An 18,276-nucleotide genomic window follows, 5' to 3' on the forward strand; every position below is an offset into this window, starting at 1 on the left:
CTTGAAGAGCCTTCAGGATTCCACAGTCAGAACCTGTCCTTGGCACGCTGGGGAGGGTGGGTTGTGCTTGGCAGGAGTTGCTGTTTCTGGATCCCAGAGCAGGGATTTTTACAATCACCCACCTCCCCAGACCTCTCCAACTCAGGCTTAGCAAGTGTGAGCTGGGACCTGGGAACAAACTGGGGGTCTTTTGCCTCTTTTAGAATATATTCTTGAGTGTCACTGAGTAAATGTTTTATTATTAGGTTTTTTTCATGCCTATAAATCTTCACCAAAAATATAGTCCCTTTCTTCTGGGCAAAAGACAAATGTGAAACAACTCTGAAGTTCTAAAAAATAAGCATATACAGGAGGATCATTTTCCAGTCACATGAATTTGTGTTTCCTTGACTGTTGTCCAACCTGAATTTAACAAGCTGAGGGGGGACTTGCTGATGTTTATATTTCTTTTCTCAGTATTTCTGGCTCCTTGTTCTCTCACGGGGTTTGGTTGGCATCGGTGAAGCGAGTTACTCCACTATTGCACCAACCATCATCGGAGACCTGTTCACCAAGAACACGAGGACCCTTATGCTGTCTGTTTTCTACTTTGCAATTCCTCTGGGCAGGTAAGGTTCTTTTATCTGGTTTTGGCTTTTCTCTTAAATAAACTCACACAGATCTGAAATTGCTAATGATGATAGTTCTTGACTTTGGTTGGAACGGTTTAGACAGGAAAATATTGTGAGCAGTGACTAATTAGTTGCAGGAATTAGATTCTTTTTTGGCCCTGTTACCAGTTCATGTGTGACTTTTGGGAACTGATGGGAAGTTTGTTGTTGGTTTGTTTCAGTTTTTTTCCTACTTTTTTACAGCAATGGGGTGGAAATGGAATCAAAATATTTTAGCTGACTTCTTCTTTCAGTTGAGTTTCCTTATCAGCTCAACACAGTATCTGATTTTTGGGACAGGAGGGAATCTGTCATTATTTTTATTTTTTAAAATAGTGGCTGACCATCTATTGTGAGATTGTTGGCAGGCTGGCTTTGCATCGTTTGTATACCAATTCCCAGAGCTGGACAACATCCTGTGCAAAAGGGGCATTAGGGGTTCATTACCAGGAGGGAATACATGGGCAACATGTTCCAAACTCAGAGAAAATTTCTGGTGGTGCATTTTACAAGCTGGAACACTTACCCATGAGATAAAACTCACAAACACCCATTTGTGAGGAGGAAGAGAGAAACAGATACTTAACTGGTGAAAAGAATATTTTGCCAAGAGGACCAAGGATTCAAAGTATTCACATAGAGAATTCAGTGAACTAGAAAGAAATTACAAATATTCCTCCTGTTGAGCCTGATTCTGGGACTTCATTATCTCAATATCCAGCAGCAGCATGGATTGCAAGGCCATGGAGGATAGGACAAGGGCTGTAACTGAAAGAGCTTTCAATTTGATGTCAGGAAAATATTCTTTCCCTGTGAGGGTGGGGAGGTCCTGGCACAGGTTGCCCAGAGAAGCTGTGGCTGCTCCATCTCTGGAAGTGTCCAAGGCCAGGTTGGACGGGGCTTGGAGCAACCTGGGATAGTGGCAGGTGTCCCTGCCCATGGCAGGGAGTGGAACTGCATGGGTTTTAAGGTCTCTTATATCCCAAACCAGTCTGTGATGATTCACGGTTTGATTTGGGGCCTGTCTCGGTAAAATGTCCAGTTTTGGGGAGGTTGTAGCTGGCAACCTCCAAAGCTTAGCAGACTCTTCAATAAGGGCGAGGGGTGGCTCATGGTTGCCCCACTGCAATCCTGGCAACTTTTAGCCAAGGCAATCTCAGCAACAAATGCAGCAGTTGTGAAAAAGGTTATTTACCTTCAGTTCATGTTGAGAGAAACGTGGCTATGTTCACCGTCAGTCTCTTGTGACGCACCTTTTGTCTTACATGTGGCTGAAGGTCTCTCATCAAACTTCTTGCACGTTCTCCTTGGTTTTTCTTCCAAGCTAACAGAAAATGGTCTCTTCCTGCATAATTAGAACCAAGTACTATTAAGTGGCAAGAAGAAAAATCTGGTGATGGAATATTATCTGTCCTTGAAGGGCACTATTTAACTGAAAGCTTGAACATAAAATTGTTTAATATTCATATTAGCACAGAGAAAGGCCTGATGTAGAAATGAAATTGGGAAATAAATCTTGTTTGAGTTTTTGTTTCCATCCACTGTAGATTGAAAGGTCAGCTATAAACTTCCAAATTTCCATCAGATTTGGACATTTTTAGATCAGCCATGCTGGGTAGAGTCAGGTACTAGTCACCATCTGCTTCAATCCCCATATTTCTTCCTGTAGGACAAGAGAGCTGAGGACACACAGTTGGTTATGCCTCTCTTTGCCTTTGTCTAAGAACAGCTATGACTGTGGCACACTTAAAGCTCTGACCAGCTCTCATCTTGGCCTTTCTTGCAGTGGCTTGGGATACATCACTGGGTCGAGTGTGAAGCAGGTTGCTGGAGACTGGCACTGGGCACTGCGGGTAAGTCCCTCTTAATGACACATCTTAATGACAGTTGGTTGGTTGACTGGTGTTAGGAAGAGTTCCATCACACAATGGCTCAACCTGTTATTATATCTGGAAGGTAAAGTATTGGGAATTACATCTGTGGATGTTAAGTGCATGGCAGATGCACTCTCTAAGCAAAGGTGTGTGGGCTTGGCTTGTGGGACTTGGTGTTTTCCCTGCTTAGGAGCAAGAATTTTCCAATCACTTTGTTATCGATCAATCAGTCATGACTTCTTGATGGGGACAGGAAGACGAGACATTGGCCTTAAATCAACTCCACAGTCTTTCAGTCCCCTGCTGTCAAGAAACTCTGAGAATGGCTTCCTGCTTTGAGGAAAAAACACTTTGTTCCAGTTTCCGCTTGTTTTTCTGCCCTGAGACAGTCAGTTTCCTTCTATTTTAACCTCTTGGGACCCTGATAAATGGGCTGAAAAGACAATCCACTCCAATCACATACTCACAAACAGCTTCTGCACACAAAGATGTCTTGAAAGAGCTGAGAGGAAGTGGCCCAGCAGAACTGGTTTCTGACCTTTGGTGCTGTGGGTGGCACGTGAGGTGCATTCTTTGGCTCTGGCACTTCATGGAGACCATGAATCTCATGAAGCTCAGGCCAACACCGTTTATAACACCAGGTGAAGAAATACAGGGGTTCCCATCTGAAGCAAACATGCCCTCTGTGACACAGGCCATGCCCCAGGTAAGCAAAGCTGGGAACATCACCATGAACAGTTCATATGGAGCTGGGAAAGTAGAGGGCAGTTTCCAGCTATGCACCTGGAGTGGAAAGTGGAGTAGCCTACAGCTTCCCACCAAGAGGATGCTGCCTCATTAGACAGCAGAAATATTTAAGAGTAACATGAACTTTTGAGCAGAGGCCAACACAAGCAGTGAGAGCCCCAAAGCCCCTCCTCTGGTCAGTGGGCTTTAACTGGAGCGCTCTTGGAAAGCCCAAACCTGTCTGTAAAACCCAAATGGTTAATTTGTGCAAAGAGATCATCACTAGGGACTTTTCAGGTGGTGTCTTCACAGTTACCCTGAGAAATCCAGAATATCTGCAAGACTGTATCCCTTACAAGTCATGATTTCCACTATAAATGACACATTGGTGCAGGATTCCCTGGCTGTACAAAATCTGGGGAATCTGATGAGCTGCACGCATCTGTGATGGTTGCTTTGGACACCATTGCTCAGTTTTCGTAGTCACACAGCACACAGAAAAAGCTTCCAGACATCAGGGTAAAGCAGCTTCCATCCCTATGACAATTACTGTGCTCTTGCAAGATGGGAATGATTCCCCAAGATGATGCTTCCCTCTATGATCTCCTGTGGGCTCCAAATCCAGAAGAGGTCAGGAATAATCCATACTTCAGTGGGCTGAAAAAGACAGAAGGACACGTGGGCAAGTGGCAGCTTTGTCCCTGGATCTAACAATAAAGCAAATGTTTCACTGGAGCGTTACTGAGTGTTCATGGATATTGTCTTGGTGGGTACTTAAGATGAAATTTTTTAGATAAAAATCAAAGAGACTTGAAATCATCTGGCTGTAGAAAAAACAGCATTTCCAATATTTTTTACCAGTGCTGTGTCTTGTGTTCAGCTGTCATAAGGATACTGTATCAGGCTTCAGTGTATTCCTGGATGAGGGATTTTCCTGGCTTTTAAGTTCTGAAATACTTTTGTCTTTCGTTCCCTAGAAGGATTGTGTGTTTGTCATCTTTGGACATGAAACACTGCTCCATGTGTAAAGGCCATTCTCAGGTTAATAATGGAAGCATATTTTTTTTGGAACAGGAATTCATTTTTTAAATAGCATATCTAGATGAGATGATAGTTCAGTGAAATCCATGGTCCTGTTTTCCTGATGGAACTATTTTCCATTCTGACTATAATGGAATTTCAGTGTAAAAACAAGAATAGTTTTTATAGCTTGCAAAACACTGGGATCTTTGTATGTTTGCCTAGTGCTTGGGAGAAAGGATCGGATACTGGAAAACCAAGCCCTTGAATTAGTTGTTTTCCTATGTTCCAGCCTGAATTTTCTATTTTTCTTGGTCTGTTGTACTGAGGTAACCTGAGGAAGATGCCTGAAAATGGGAAGCCATTGTGGGTTAGCTGGAAGAGGGATGTATGTCAAGCAAGGATTTTCAAAGCCAGCATGTTCCCTACATCCAGAAATCTTTCAGCTGGTCTGATTGCCTTTTAAAGGTTTCTGCACTCACCTAGAAACCAGCTGATCTCTTAGTCCAGCTGGGAGTAGGTTTCCAAAGAGTTAAACATCACTGAAGAATCATGTTTAGATGAATCTTGGTACTTATTAACACAATGGGAGTGCCTTAATGAGAGTATTTTCAAAGCTGCATGTTTCCGGAGTGAGATAAGAGAGTCCAGGGAATGACATGGAGGAAGGAAAGGAGCAGATGCCTCCATGCTCACAGGTTCTGACTGGCTGTGAGGAACAGTCACTGAAACCAAACTGATGTGTTCTGCTTCTTCCTGACCAGTCAAAGCAAACCCTCCTGACTCCTGTGCTAATTCCCTGCTCCTTTCTTGCAGGTATCTCCACTCCTAGGAATGATAACAGGGACACTCATCTTGATATTTGTGCCTGCTGCTAAAAGAGGAAATGCTGAACAACTTGGGGGGCAGCTGAAGGCTCGAACTTCATGGTTGAGAGACATGAAAGCATTGATTAGAAAGTAAGAGCACTAGTAATAACCATGTTTTGCCTCTAATGTGTAACTGGAACATCCAATGGTCTGGATTTAGCACGGTGAGACTGGAAAGTGACAACATGCAGGGAGTTGCAGGAAGTTTAGTCTGTGGACCAAGGAAAGAAAATCACAGTTACATGAGGTATTGACTGCTGTGACAATGATGGATTCCAAGTTTTGCTCTAACCTTTCCAAGATTGACATCTAAGAAAAAGCCCGCTTTGTTTGGCTCATACTTCACACAAATCAGGGCTTTTGAAGTGTAGAAATTGCTGTGTTCCTGTATTAATTGTTGTGCCACTGTTGTTCAGACACTTAGATCCTTTTTCTTCTTTGAAAGAGCTATTTTGCTGAGGGGAAAAAGAGTTTTAGCAATTTAAGAGAAAAAAACACACAGAAGCTTGCACTGCAGCAAGTTTCAATGTATGTGTTTATACAACCATGTGTGACTGAATCCATGAGAACTGAATGTGCTTGGACACTTGTATGTGTGCATAAAGGTTCACACGTTCATGAGTGTTTAAGCAGCTGCACTTCCTTCCAGAAAGCTGGCCTGTGAATGTGCAAATACTTTCACCTCTGAATTCAGGGTTACCTTGTAATTCTGATGGGAAACTTGTGATGTCCTTTATTTTTAGAACTACTGGCTAGAATACCTCCCTGGTATTCTCATCCAGTGTCAAAGGACGATGAAAAGTGATGATAGATAATTTATCAATATTTCTATGTTACTGCTTTTGGTAGTTTATGTAAGTAGTAACCATATGGTGGCACGGATGGGGAGGGAGAAGTGAAACTGCTCATCCAGGTAAACAGGTGACATTAGGGTGAAAACCCTGTAATTCACATGTGTCTTAGTGACCAAGTACTGATTGTCTTCTCAAACAGTCCCTTGAAAAACAGTCCTGTGAAGCATCTCTGATGAGTTCAGTATATTATTATCAGTGGAGCATCACATGTGAATATTCCATGCTTCTTATTCTCCATTCCTTTGTACCTCGTGTTACCCCTGCCCCTTGGCAAAGGGAGGGGGCAAGTGTGGGGGAACACTGGGCTTTGTCACTGAAGCATTGGCTCCTGCATGAGGCTCCTGCTTTTTCACTTTCCCCACTAAACCTTCTCTTGGTTTTGTCTCCACAGCCGCAGCTACGTGTTCTCATCCTTGGCCACCTCAGCTGTCTCCTTTGCCACAGGGGCACTTGGCATGTGGATCCCTCTGTACCTTCACAGAGCACAGGTCGTGCAGAAGACAGCAGAGACCTGCAGCTCCCAGCCCTGTGGCACCAAAGATAGGTGAGAGTCAGAGTCAGCTGCTTTACAGACAGGGAGAGGGGGTGGGGGCTTATTTACCAGAGGAAGCAGGCAAGTCCCACAGAGACAAAGTACTAGAATGTCTGTAATTTCCTCTAGGTCCTTGCAACAATGATAGGAAATGCTGGGATTGTAAACTAGGTTTTATTTCTCTATTTCATTGCATGAAGTCAAACCAAGGGAGAAGCAATGACCTCAGCTCTGTCTTAGTTCCCAGGCTGCGGTGCAGAGTAGAAAAGAGAAATCCTCTAAGGAAGATGTTTGGAGAGCTGAGAATTTGGTTTCTTAATACCCATCTGTGACAGCAGCAGAACAAGCTGGCAGGTTGGGAAGCCCCAGTGGTGGCTGTAATTCAGAGGTTGGAATGGTTCCCCTAAAGCTGCAGGGACTAATCCCGTAGGCTTTTATTTCTGTGTGAGGCAGGACTTCCCTGTTCTATTGCTCTGTAAACTGCTTTGTGTTCTGAGTTTTGCTGAAGAATGTCCCAGAGATCTGGGACACTTCGGGCTGGAGTGTTTGATGTTATACAGTGGTTTGGGTTTTCAGTTCTGGTTATGGAATATCACTTGCAACTCATAAGCTATGAAAAGTAATTCATTTTGTGATTTACCATGGTGGCACAAACGAGAAAATGCTATAAAAGCTTTCCTCCAGGTAAATAAAAGATATTAAAAAATGCCTTTTGTCAGCTCTTTTGCTTTTTAGCTCATGAGGGAAAATAATATTAGGAAAACCTTCTTGCTGGAGCAGACATAATCCCATCTCAATTAAAGTAGTTAGTGGTGTGGAGTCCCATCAACCAGAGTGTCCAGCAGGCAATCTCAGGCTGTTCCACAAAAATGCAGTGAGCAAAACACACAGCTCCAGCTTGACTGCCCATCTGCTGTTTACAAAGAGAAGTTCCCCCTCCTTGATGACACCTCAGTTTTGAACTCCCCTCAAGCTATTCTAATGTGGTTGCCCAAGACCCTGTAATCCAAATCCTGCACATATAATATGGAGAATCCTCGTGGCTCTTTAAATTGAAATGAACACATTTCAAATGTGTAACCTAACAGCAAGAAGTTTCTTTGAAGTGGCCTGAAAGGACTTATAAAGTTCAAAGTACATTGGAAATCGCTGATATTTAAGAGACTTGTTAGGTTTCCTTGCCCTGCAGCTTCCTGGTGCCTGTCCATGATTTCCCCTTCCATGATCAATGTACAGGTTATTAATTAGTTTTATGTATACATTATTAGCTGTTCAGGGCACTTTGTAGGAATCTCAGTTCCACCCAAGGAAGCAGTGTGAGCCCTTTGCACTCCTTCACTTATGGATCAAAGCCTGTGTACAAGGATAAATTTCATATGCTGTGTTTTTCTTAATTGCAGAGGAAGAGGGCTAAAATCATGAGCATTTGTTTTATTTAAAATTTGCAAAGTCATTGTGTAAATTTCCATTAGTCAGTTTACCCAAATAATTTGTCCAAAGGCTATGCCCATTTTAGGGAATAACTCAAAAAACAACCCACCTTTCTCTTATTTTCTTTCTTTTTTTTTTTTTCTTTTTTATTAATAGTTTGATCTTCGGAGCAATTACTTGCTTCACTGGTTTCCTGGGTGTAATCACAGGGGCAGGAGCAACCAAATGGTGCCGGTCAAAGACGCAGCGAGCTGATCCTCTTGTCTGTGCCGTTGGAATGCTGGGATCAGCCATCTTCATCTGTCTGATCTTTGTGGCTGCCAAGAGCAGCATCGTGGGAGCCTATGTAAGTATAATCCTTTCCATATGCCAGCCCCTACCAAACTCCTTACAAGACTGTGTGCATTGTCCCCTGCAGAAAGCCTGGGATGTTTTCTTGCCTTTGCCCTTCTGAATGTCCTTTTTGCCTCTTGGCATTCTGGCACTACCTAAGTGTGCTTGATATCTCAACTGTTTATCCCTGCTGCCATCAGAATTCAGAGCTCCATGGAAACCCACAGCCTTTGGGCTGTTTTATCTGCACCTCAGTCCACACCTTTATTGCTCTTGCCTAATGTTTTGGTACAGGAAAATTGAGCACTTCCCTTGCAGTGAGGGTATTGTAGCTGCAGTGGTACCAGATGACAATTACAGTGTAATTTGTCTGTGGGCAAGCTTTTGGCTCCCTTTCAGTATCATTCATTTCCATAACTAGGTGGATTGCAGCAGGCCAATATTAATTACCCAGTAATTTCAATTTGTTATCTATATTACCATAGCCCCACTATAGCCCAGGAACCTACAGTACTCGATGCTGCATAAAGGCAGATAAAAATATGGCCCCTCCCTGAGTGCTTATAATTGAATTATATAAAAAGTTATCAAATAGATCCAGATGAATAGAATGGTTTGGGTTGGAAGGGACTTTTTAAGGTCATGTAGTCCAACCCCCTTGCACTGTGCAGGAACACTTTCCACTAGACCTTGTTGCTGAGAGCCCCCTCCAATCTGGCCTTGAATGTTTTCAGGAATGAGGCATCCACCACCTCCTGGCCACCCTGTGCCAATGCTTTACCACCTTTGTAAAAAACTCCTTCCTTACATCTCATCTAAACTGACCCTCTTTTAGTTAGACTGAAGGGAAAAAGAAAAGCTCAACTGTAATAATCCAGCCTTGGGCTAGAATCTTGCTTTCAGTAGGGAGTAAAAATCCAGTCACTGAACAAGTCTCTGGTTCCCTTTTAATGTCACAATGAGAGAAGTCTGGGACCTGAGAGAAGTTTATGAAGGGAAAGCATGAGAAGTTTGGAGTAGTGGGATCCCTTCTGAAAGCTCACCCTTTGCTTCCACACAGCAGCACACACTCAGCCAGCAAGGAGAATTCATTTACAAGTAACCAACCAACTGCTGTTCCTCATTTCTCTGTAGTTCAAGCACTGGCCTGGCCGTGGTTATTTGCTGAGTATTTCAGCAGCTGCCACAGTATGGGGAAGCACAACCAGAAAGAGTGGAAGCTCAAAATCATTGAGACAGAGCCAGGAATACCTCCTCTGGCTATTTAAGATTCAGGTCTCTGGTTTGTGTCCATGAACTAACATTTGAATTGTCAGAAAAATGATCTCCTCAGACAACCTGTGAGAGGGTGTTACTGGCTGGTGAATCATTAACCCTCCTTTCATTGATCTATCACACCCCTCAACTGCTCCCTCCACCTCTTTGTGCAGACAGAGCTGTGATTTTCTCCTTTTCAGACCCAGTGACAGACATGTTCATTTGTGGTGTTCAGTCTCTTTATACAGAAACCTCTCCCTTTCTAGGCTGGAAATACTGTTTTCAAAAATTGTGCCACAGGAGGTAGCTATTAGTCTCATTTTAATTTTTTTTTTCTATTTTTTTTAATAGCCATGTGACTATTCTGCATTGTTTAAGTATATAAATATAGATGGTATGATTTCAACAATCCTAGAAACAATTTATTTTATTATGGATGAGCAGTAAATCTAATAAAGAGTCAATGATTTGCAAAGGAAGTTACAACTGCATATGGAGGGGGTATAAGGAATATGAGCCTGTTTATGATGCTATTAGGCTGAAGCAGGAAGCACTGCCTCTCCATAGCCCTAAATACTCTGCTGCTGGAAACCTGATGCCCAGAAAGAGAGGACAGGTCTGTGTTGGAGCTCCCAGTGTCTCATAACACAAGGTATTATTGTGGCAGTGCTGTACTGAATTGAGTTTCCAAGGCAAGTTTCTAACACAAACTCTTGTTTTTCCATGCCATTCAAAGAGCTGTTGCAATCTTGCAGACTTCCAGAGTGTTTAATTCCCTTGCATTTCAGTAGGAGACCTGCACTGCAAGGTTGCATGGTGTAGCAGTTTCTCACTGCTCTTTGTTTTAAGTCTCATTGGTCCATAATGAAGGGGAGAGTGTTCTGTGACTGGTGGACAGAATGATGGGCTAGGATACCTTCCTTATCTCAAAATCCACCATAAAATCTCTTTCTGGAAACAATACAGTAAAATTTATGGGTTGATTTTCTTGTCTCTTGTCTTGACAGCTTGTCCTGGCTCACGTCCTTGAATTCTGTGTCTGTGAAAGGCAAGGCAATGTTCTGGTCTGTCCCCCAGAATGGTGGTATTTGCCAGCCTTCTGTACTGTGACTGTCCTTGGGCTTCTGTCATGGATCACACCATGCAAAAATTGACAGTGAATGTTTTTGGAACCCTCATTGGCTCAGGGCCTTAAAATTCTTACTTCCAAGCAATTAGGTGGGTCCCCATGAGATGACGTTCTCTCTCACTGTGAGAGAGAGCTGTGGTGGCCACCAGATCACCATCTCCCTCCCTGCTTTAGTTAACAATTGAGAGCTTTAATGCTGACTGATACAGGCATCAGCTTAAATGAAGTGTTCAGCACTCCAGCAAGAACTCGCACAGCTCTTGCTTTTTAATTTCTTGGTTTTATAGGTTTTATTTTTTTGGAGAAGACCTGCATTTCCATTAACACAATCACCCTGTCCCTTACATGCTGTGTGCTGTCTGCTCTCTTCCTCCCCTGGACACATGTACTATTTCTCTCCTGCTCAGTCCTCTCTTGCAAGTGATTTTGGTCCCTGGGGCAGTTGTTATTCCCATTCTGTAGCAGCCACTCCCATCTGAGGCAGGTAGACAGATGACTTTTTTCCAGCCAATCTTTTCATACTGATCCAGTAAATTATTGGCAGTGGTAAAGTGGCTGGCAAGGTGGAATAAAATGACAATTCTGTATCATTTAGCTGCCCAGACACCGGTATTCCTCTCTTTTACTATCTTGCTTGGCTGTATAGTCCAATCAGTTCTTACTCAGTTTGCCTTGCAGCGTGTGGATTTGTGTGTTGTAATCCAGCTCCTTAAAGCACCAATTTGCATATCTGTAAGTCCCACTTTTTCTGAAATACAAACTCTTTGAAACTTGGTTTTCAAACCTGTCCCTGGAAACCCATTATCTGTGTGGCATCATCATCTCACTCTGCTCAGACATTTCAACTGCAGATTTTACACTTGTTTAAATCTCCAAGTGACTGGAGAGAGATGCTCTGCTTTGCCTTCCTTTTGACACTGTTCCAAATTCCTCAATTTCAACATCTATTTCAATTCCTCAAAGACATTCTATGATCTTGCAGAAACAGCAAATCCCAGGGTAAAGCCTTGCCAGAGAGCTTTTACAGCATCTCAGTCTCAACCCCAGGGACTTCCTGTTTTCATGTTGTTGGTGACCTGCCTGCTTCTGAGGCATCAATATTGCCCAGAACTGAGCTGGAGTTAGAATTGCTCCAGATTCAGGAGTACATGAGGGTGTCTCACCTACCATTTCAGAGAGAAATACAAATAATGAAGATTTGCAAACAGTCATGGAAGGAGTTTGTAACCTGCTTAGAACTTGCTGTGAGAGCTTCAGGTGTGTCCACTCTGAAACCTACTTTATTTATCATTTCTGGCAGTCAGAATTTGCTAACTGATCACTTAAACAGAAAAGCACAGATGAGCAACTGGACACCAAATGGACAGGGTGAGATGTTACACAGCACAGCTAGAGTCAGAAACAGATCTATTTGTAGAGGTGAAGTCTCAGTATAAAATGAGGTTTCAAAAAGAGTGTGAGGAGTCAAAACCATGAGCATTTCAGGAGCTATTATCTGCTGTGGGGCTGCCTTATTTGCTGTAAGCATCCCTAGAGTCTCTCTTCTGCAGAAATGCCACATATCCTCACATGCCCTTTGCAGTGAACTCATTTTTATAAACCCCCATCAGCAGCTGAAGGACAGATATTTTTTAATGTCAGTATCTTCTATCTACTTTTTGATCTTCATGTTCCTCTTTTCCTTTTACCAGTACCCACCTATTAATCTCATGTTTCATGGATTGGTTGAAATACACATTCATCAACTCAGAACTAGTGTGCTCTGAAGTTTGTAGGATTTCAGTGATTTATTTAAAGGACTTGTGCTAAATTCCTGCACAAGGGACAAGTTCTACTTGCTGCCTGTGACAATTCAAATGTGTGCAGTTCCTATCAGCTCAAGGCAAGCAATTACCTGTTTGCAGAGCTGGGAGCAGGCAGGGCACGTAGATGCTGCATTCAGAAGTGTGATTCCATCGTTCCCAAGCTCAATTTAGTCTCTCCAGCCACAGAATCCCAGCAACAGCAGCTGTAAAGCTGTAGCAGGACAGATTTCAGAGCAGGTCTGACTATGTATCTGGTATCCACGGGACACGTGGCTTCAACTCCTGCCAGCACCTTGGGTTATTGGATGTGTTCTTTCCTTGGCAATTGTCATTTCTGGTGAGAGCCAAGCTCAAGGCAGACCAGTGGGCAGTGGGAAATGGAAATGGAGATTTCCTAACTGACCAGCTGGGCTGTAATGACTGGCTCGGACACCATCACAGAGGAAGCAGATCCAGTCACAGAAAAAAGGGATAGGGAGGGAAAAGATGTGGGAAACAAAGACAATTTTAGAAACAAATAGAGGAAGCTTCTATAGGTCAGTGCGTAAGACTTGCTAAATAAAGCAAATTATTCCTGGCAGTGACATGATGGTCTGAGGGGTTTAGGCAACCTCAGCTGTTGTGTGGGAAAGACAGTGGCAGTGGTCACATCATGTCACAGGAGCCACTCTTGCAGTTCTGTGGCTTTTAATGTCTCTTACTGATCATCTCCACAGAGCCAAGGATTGTGTTTCAGCACAAGACACTGATGTTGCAAAGCCCATACTTAATTCCAGTCTCGACTGGACAGATATTACCCCTGTAATGCTGTTGGGGAGGGAAGGGATCCTCCACAGAGTGTGTAGAGAACCTCAGCTGGTTTGCTACAGAGCTGAACACATAACTTGGTTCCCAGGAATGGAAATGGCTGTGCTTTGGGGTGTTGTGGCCTTCTTGCCTTTTCTAACTGGCTTTTTGGAACAGAATGGTACAAGTTGGACTTGATGATCCTTAAAGGTCTTTTCCAACCACAACAATGCAATGATTCTAAGTATGCAAGCCTGGGGCTGTCTCTTCATGCTGGTTTTTCATGTTCTTCTAAAATCAAATGTGTCAGCCTTTTATTTAGCTGCTCTGTAGATCATAAACTTAGTTTACAATAACAACATTTCGGGCCAGCCCTCTAGAGCTCTGATACAAGTCTATGGTTTGTTAATACTCAGGATAAACCACAACAGCAACAAGGAGTATACTGCGTAGGTATGAGAAAAATAAGCAACAAAGGAAAGTTTGTGACAGGTTTTTTTCCTTTTAATGTCAAGTGAATAAATCTTCTCCTTTTTGTGTGTTTTGTTACAACAGATTTGCATTTTTATCGGAGAAACTCTTCTGTTTTCAAACTGGGCTATCACAGCAGACATACTAATGGTGAGTGCACTTTGGACCAGCATCTTTCCATGTTCAGAGCAGTTTGTCAACTTGCAAGAACAACCTGAAGTTTACAATTTCTTCCAGATCCTAGTCCCTACTTCAGCCTATTCTGGTTTTCATTATTATTATTTTTGCTTACTGAAACGAAAAGTGACATTGGGAGAAGGAGAGAAAAAAGATCCTTCTTGTCCTTTGTTCTGAGCACCAGGGAGAGATGTCCAGAAAGGACAACATTTCTGAATTCAAATAATTTCCCAAAATCTTAAGTGTTTGTGCAAAACCCCACATGCACAGAATTCAGGCAGCATTTGCTAACAGTCAGCATGTTTGTGAGCTTTGTTATCAATAACTCAGCTTTGTTCTGCAATAGGAAATCCTTGCCTCCCTCCCTCCCTCCTCCGACCACAAAGGCAGCCCATCTACCTACCATTCAACACATACACAATAGAAACCCACCTCTGGGAGAGCAGAGAGGAAAAGAAAGTATAAAGAATTTTTGGACTATGTCCACCTTATCCAAGAGGAAACTGTCAGGAACTTTTCAACTCATGTTCTTCATTTTCCATTCTTTCTCCACTGTAGAGCTTTTTAAGTCTTTCAAATCAGCAAGCTGACCTCAGCAGCCCCATTTTCACATGAAATAGTCTGGACATTTGTTCAAGAGCTTTGCATGTTTTGTAGAGGTTTCCATCAGAGCTCATCAAATATAATACACGTTGAAACCCTGTTGTGAAGGAGGTGTTGCTTATTGTATGAAAAGAAAGGCACTAAGGCACCAAACCATTACAGGACTTTCCCGAGGTCTTTTGTCAGCTTGTTGACAGAATTGAAAATATAATCAGTCCAGCATCAATAGAAAACTCCCTTGGCTTGTATTTGTTGGTTATGTAAACATCAGCGAGGAAACAATCGGGCTCAGTATTCTAAGATGTAAAGATAATGGTGTTGATATATTGATTCAGCAAAGAACTTCAAGCCTCTGCTTAAGTTCTGTTTATGTTGACGTTCAAGGTTGTGTTTCTGTTTTAAAGTAGCTCTGCAGTTGCCATCACTGCATTGCCTGATGAACTTTCCATCTTTCACTCGTTTGTTCAGGGAACACTTTGAGAGGTGGGGTGGGGTGGTTAAATCCACTTCTCTCAGTGTGGGTAAAGCATAGAGGAACAAAGGTTGTCAGTGTACTCTGGTAGCATTGGATGGCTTTTAATTCCCAAGGTTCCTCCTGCCAGGTCAGCTGTGGTGGGACAGAGCTCTGTGGGGCTTCCCCGGGACTTCCATGGGCTTTTGCAGCTTGTGCTGAGTTCAAGGCTACTGTGGCCATTCATGATGTGGTATCTCAACACTTGCACAGATGTGCAGCCTGGAGACAGCTGTGCTGAGGAAGAAATTACAGTACAATATGTGTAGCTGCTCATTCCTGCCTCCTGCCAGAGCTTCCTGTTGCATCCCACCTCCAGCTGTGGTGCTCCCAGGATCAATCCCAGTTCTCTCCACTCAGAATTAGTGGAGAGGTTTAAATAGCAGCTGTTTTAGACCCTCCCTAGCATTGGCTGGCACAGGTAAGGGCTCAGCTGAGGTGGTCCCAGCTGCCAGGAGGGCGGATCCTATCAGACATGTTCAAGGTCATCCAGAAAATCTGTGCCAGAGACAGACCTGAAATTTGACCTGTGTTGTCTCAAGGTAACCCCAGAAGATATTTTTCAACCAACTGCTCTGTTATAGCAAGGGTATTAGGGCTGCCATCATTGTGCCATTTTAATTACAGAGGTTTTTTGTGTTGATTTCAATGTGACTTCGCTATCCTGTAGCTTTTTAACAGCTTTTATAGGATTTGCCACCTGTCTTACCAGCATCCTATAGTTAGTTCCATTTTGTAGGATGCACTTGCAGTTATTTATGTTGCTTTAGTGCAAAAGGGCTCCATAAAAAATGATTGGAAATAATAGTTTAATTTTCCAAAACACGGGAAAGAAACTAAAGCCATGTTAAAAATTGGATTTTGGTAATTGCTGCCAACTTTTCAGCTCATTGTTCTCTGGTCTGTTTAGGAAAATGAACTGAGCATTGTATATAATGCCCAGTTTGATGCATTAACAGCATGAGTGGACTTGTGAAAGTTTTAGAGAAATAAATGTAAACATCACTTAGATGAGGACAGGGCTGGAAGCAGATGGAAGAAGTGCAGGCAGATCACACAGGGGATCAGAGGGGGCTTAGAATGTCAATAGGTGAGAGCAAGGCTACAGCCACATTTGACAGACAGCTTGGTGGGAAGTCCTTGCCAGAGAGAGGTGTGGAAATGCTTTAGCAGATGCACTTCAAATGTTTGGCAAATTAATTTCTACTGATTACTATTTATTTGGTGTAATCAGAAGTGTGTCTGTTCTTGCCTGAGGGTGGGAAGGAGTTTAAAAGCATTATTAGCGTAAGCTTAACAACACTTTCATCCTATACATAAATATTACCTTGTTTTCATGGATAAAAGCTCTCAATACTGGCTGAACACCGTTCTTGCCGATTTCATTATGCCGGGAGTGAGGGGTTTTGGAAACTGCATCCCAGATGATTTCTCACAGCTCTCCCAAGATTTACAGATCCCATGACTGCTTAAGAATCTTATCGGGCAAGTTGTTACCCTCCAGAGGTTTTGCAAGTTTAATTTCCATGGCAAAACAAGGATGTTTGCTTATTATCTTCCAATTTAATTGTTGGCTCTTCCTAGCTCTGTGCTTGCATTGCATCTGCTGCTCCTCCTGCAGAAGGGTCGGAGCACAGCTCCTTGGCTTGTCTGCAGTCCAAGGTGCCAAGTGCTGGCTCTGATAAACTGTCAGTGCTGCAAAGTGTTCTGCACTGCCTGAGATTCTGAAAGGCTGATATTTGTTCCAAATGCAGATTTGTACAAAACAGGTCTTATTCTCCTGAGCACAACTCTCCATATCTCCTCCCAGGCACATGCTCAGATGGTGCTTGGGGAAAGGAGGGGCATTTTGTATGGAGCTTGCTAATTATGAAACAGATTTCATCAGCCATCTTTGCAAATTGGCCTTAAAATTACCAGAACCCCAAAGTAGCATTAAAACTGCCTCGTAACAGTAATGATGAATGAGCTTCAGTGCAGCAGGCAAGTGTGTAACACTCTGAGACATGTGTGGTGTGTGGGACTTTGTGGGAGTCTGGCCCTAATAGTGGGGGTTTCCTCCATAGCACATCAGAAATAGAGATGATGGACAGGAGCTTGGAATTTTTGTGTAAGAGCCATGAAGCAATTTAAAGTGCCTCTATTTCAATCACAGTCTCTTTAGGTCTTTGCTGAGAAAAGCCATCCTCAGTTTATTCATACCCCTGACATTCATGCAAAAAATTGCTCTGTATATTTCTGTTTTCTTTTAAAAGATTAGTTCTTTCTAAATGGTCATGACCTGCCATGGAGGAGCTGCTTTGATGTTTTGTTGTAGAGTCAAAGTCTTCCTCTAAGCTTGAAACAGGCATAGACTGGTGCTCAGTTTTGCCGTAGGCATGTAGGAATGTTGCTTTTATTCTGATCACTTTCCCTAAAAATAAAACCCAGTTATTTATTTAGTACAAAATGCTGCCTTATTTTTATAGCCAAAGATAAATTGCATTTTCAGAGGTTCTTGCTGTTGCTTCTCTGGGTGCTTCCACACAAAAATACTCCAAGTGCTGCAGGTTAGATTTGAAGGCAGGGTGAGGAATGCCTGGGATTGAGGGAACACAGCCCACTCCAAACCATCCAAGGGCAGCTGGGCCAAGGGCTGCAGGTAGAGGTGTTCTACTCCATGGTGTGCAGGGAGGTGGAAACCACAGCAGCTTCCTTTTACTTCATTTAGGAGTATCTTTCTTAGACAGTGTCTGCCTGGCTTTTGTGGAGGGTCTGTCTGGATCCCAGCCTTTCCCTTTTCTGAACAGCAGGGATATCTGGGCTATTTCCAGGTTCTGTCAGTGGCTGGAACACAGTTAGTACCTGTTTTCTTTGTCTTTGGTGCTGAAAGAGGCCAGTATGAATTGTCCTGACCCAGAAAGGGCAGCAGAGTGCTTGAGAGAGTAGAGTTTCTATTAAAGCTTAGACATAAACATCAGAACATACCTCTTTTCCTGGGAGAAGGGTAATCTCTCCTTGGCTTTCCCCATTAACTTTTTTCAGACCAGCTCCTGCTGGTTTCATCACAGGAAGGAGATGTCAGCAGTAATCCCTGGGCTTTCTAAACCTCTATTTAAAGAGCAGAGGTTTCCAAAGCTGCTTGGTCAGCCTCCCTGCCCATCCTCTGCGCTTCCTCCCTCTGAACCTTGAATAAGGGATGAGCCAGGACAATCCCACAGGCTTCCGCCTTGGCTGCTGTGGCTCTCCCACCTCCAGTTTCTGTGGGA

General features: G+C 43.1%; 1 protein-coding gene across 4 annotated transcripts in view; it reads left to right on the plus strand.

The window, feature by feature from the left end:
• Positions 1 to 18,276, plus strand: part of LOC103621627 (protein spinster homolog 2) — a 98,748-nt gene that overhangs the window by 46,262 nt on the left and 34,210 nt on the right. For all 4 annotated transcript variants that reach the window (XR_001864864.1, XR_001864865.1, XM_017743051.1 and 1 more), the window contains exons 3-8: positions 457 to 608; positions 2,437 to 2,503; positions 5,087 to 5,229; positions 6,385 to 6,537; positions 8,113 to 8,302; positions 13,822 to 13,887. Coding sequence is in view for 2 of the 4 variants with exons in the window: in XM_017743051.1 (XP_017598540.1) it covers positions 457 to 608; positions 2,437 to 2,503; positions 5,087 to 5,229; positions 6,385 to 6,537; positions 8,113 to 8,302; positions 13,822 to 13,887 (771 nt within the window). In the remaining 2 variants the exon portion in view is untranslated. The remainder of the gene's footprint in view (positions 1 to 456; positions 609 to 2,436; positions 2,504 to 5,086; positions 5,230 to 6,384; positions 6,538 to 8,112; positions 8,303 to 13,821; positions 13,888 to 18,276) is intronic.

Source organism: Corvus brachyrhynchos, unplaced genomic scaffold (genome assembly GCF_000691975.1).
Source record: "Corvus brachyrhynchos isolate BGI_N302 unplaced genomic scaffold, ASM69197v1 scaffold99, whole genome shotgun sequence".
In the NCBI taxonomy this organism is placed as follows: domain Eukaryota; kingdom Metazoa; phylum Chordata; class Aves; order Passeriformes; family Corvidae; genus Corvus; species Corvus brachyrhynchos.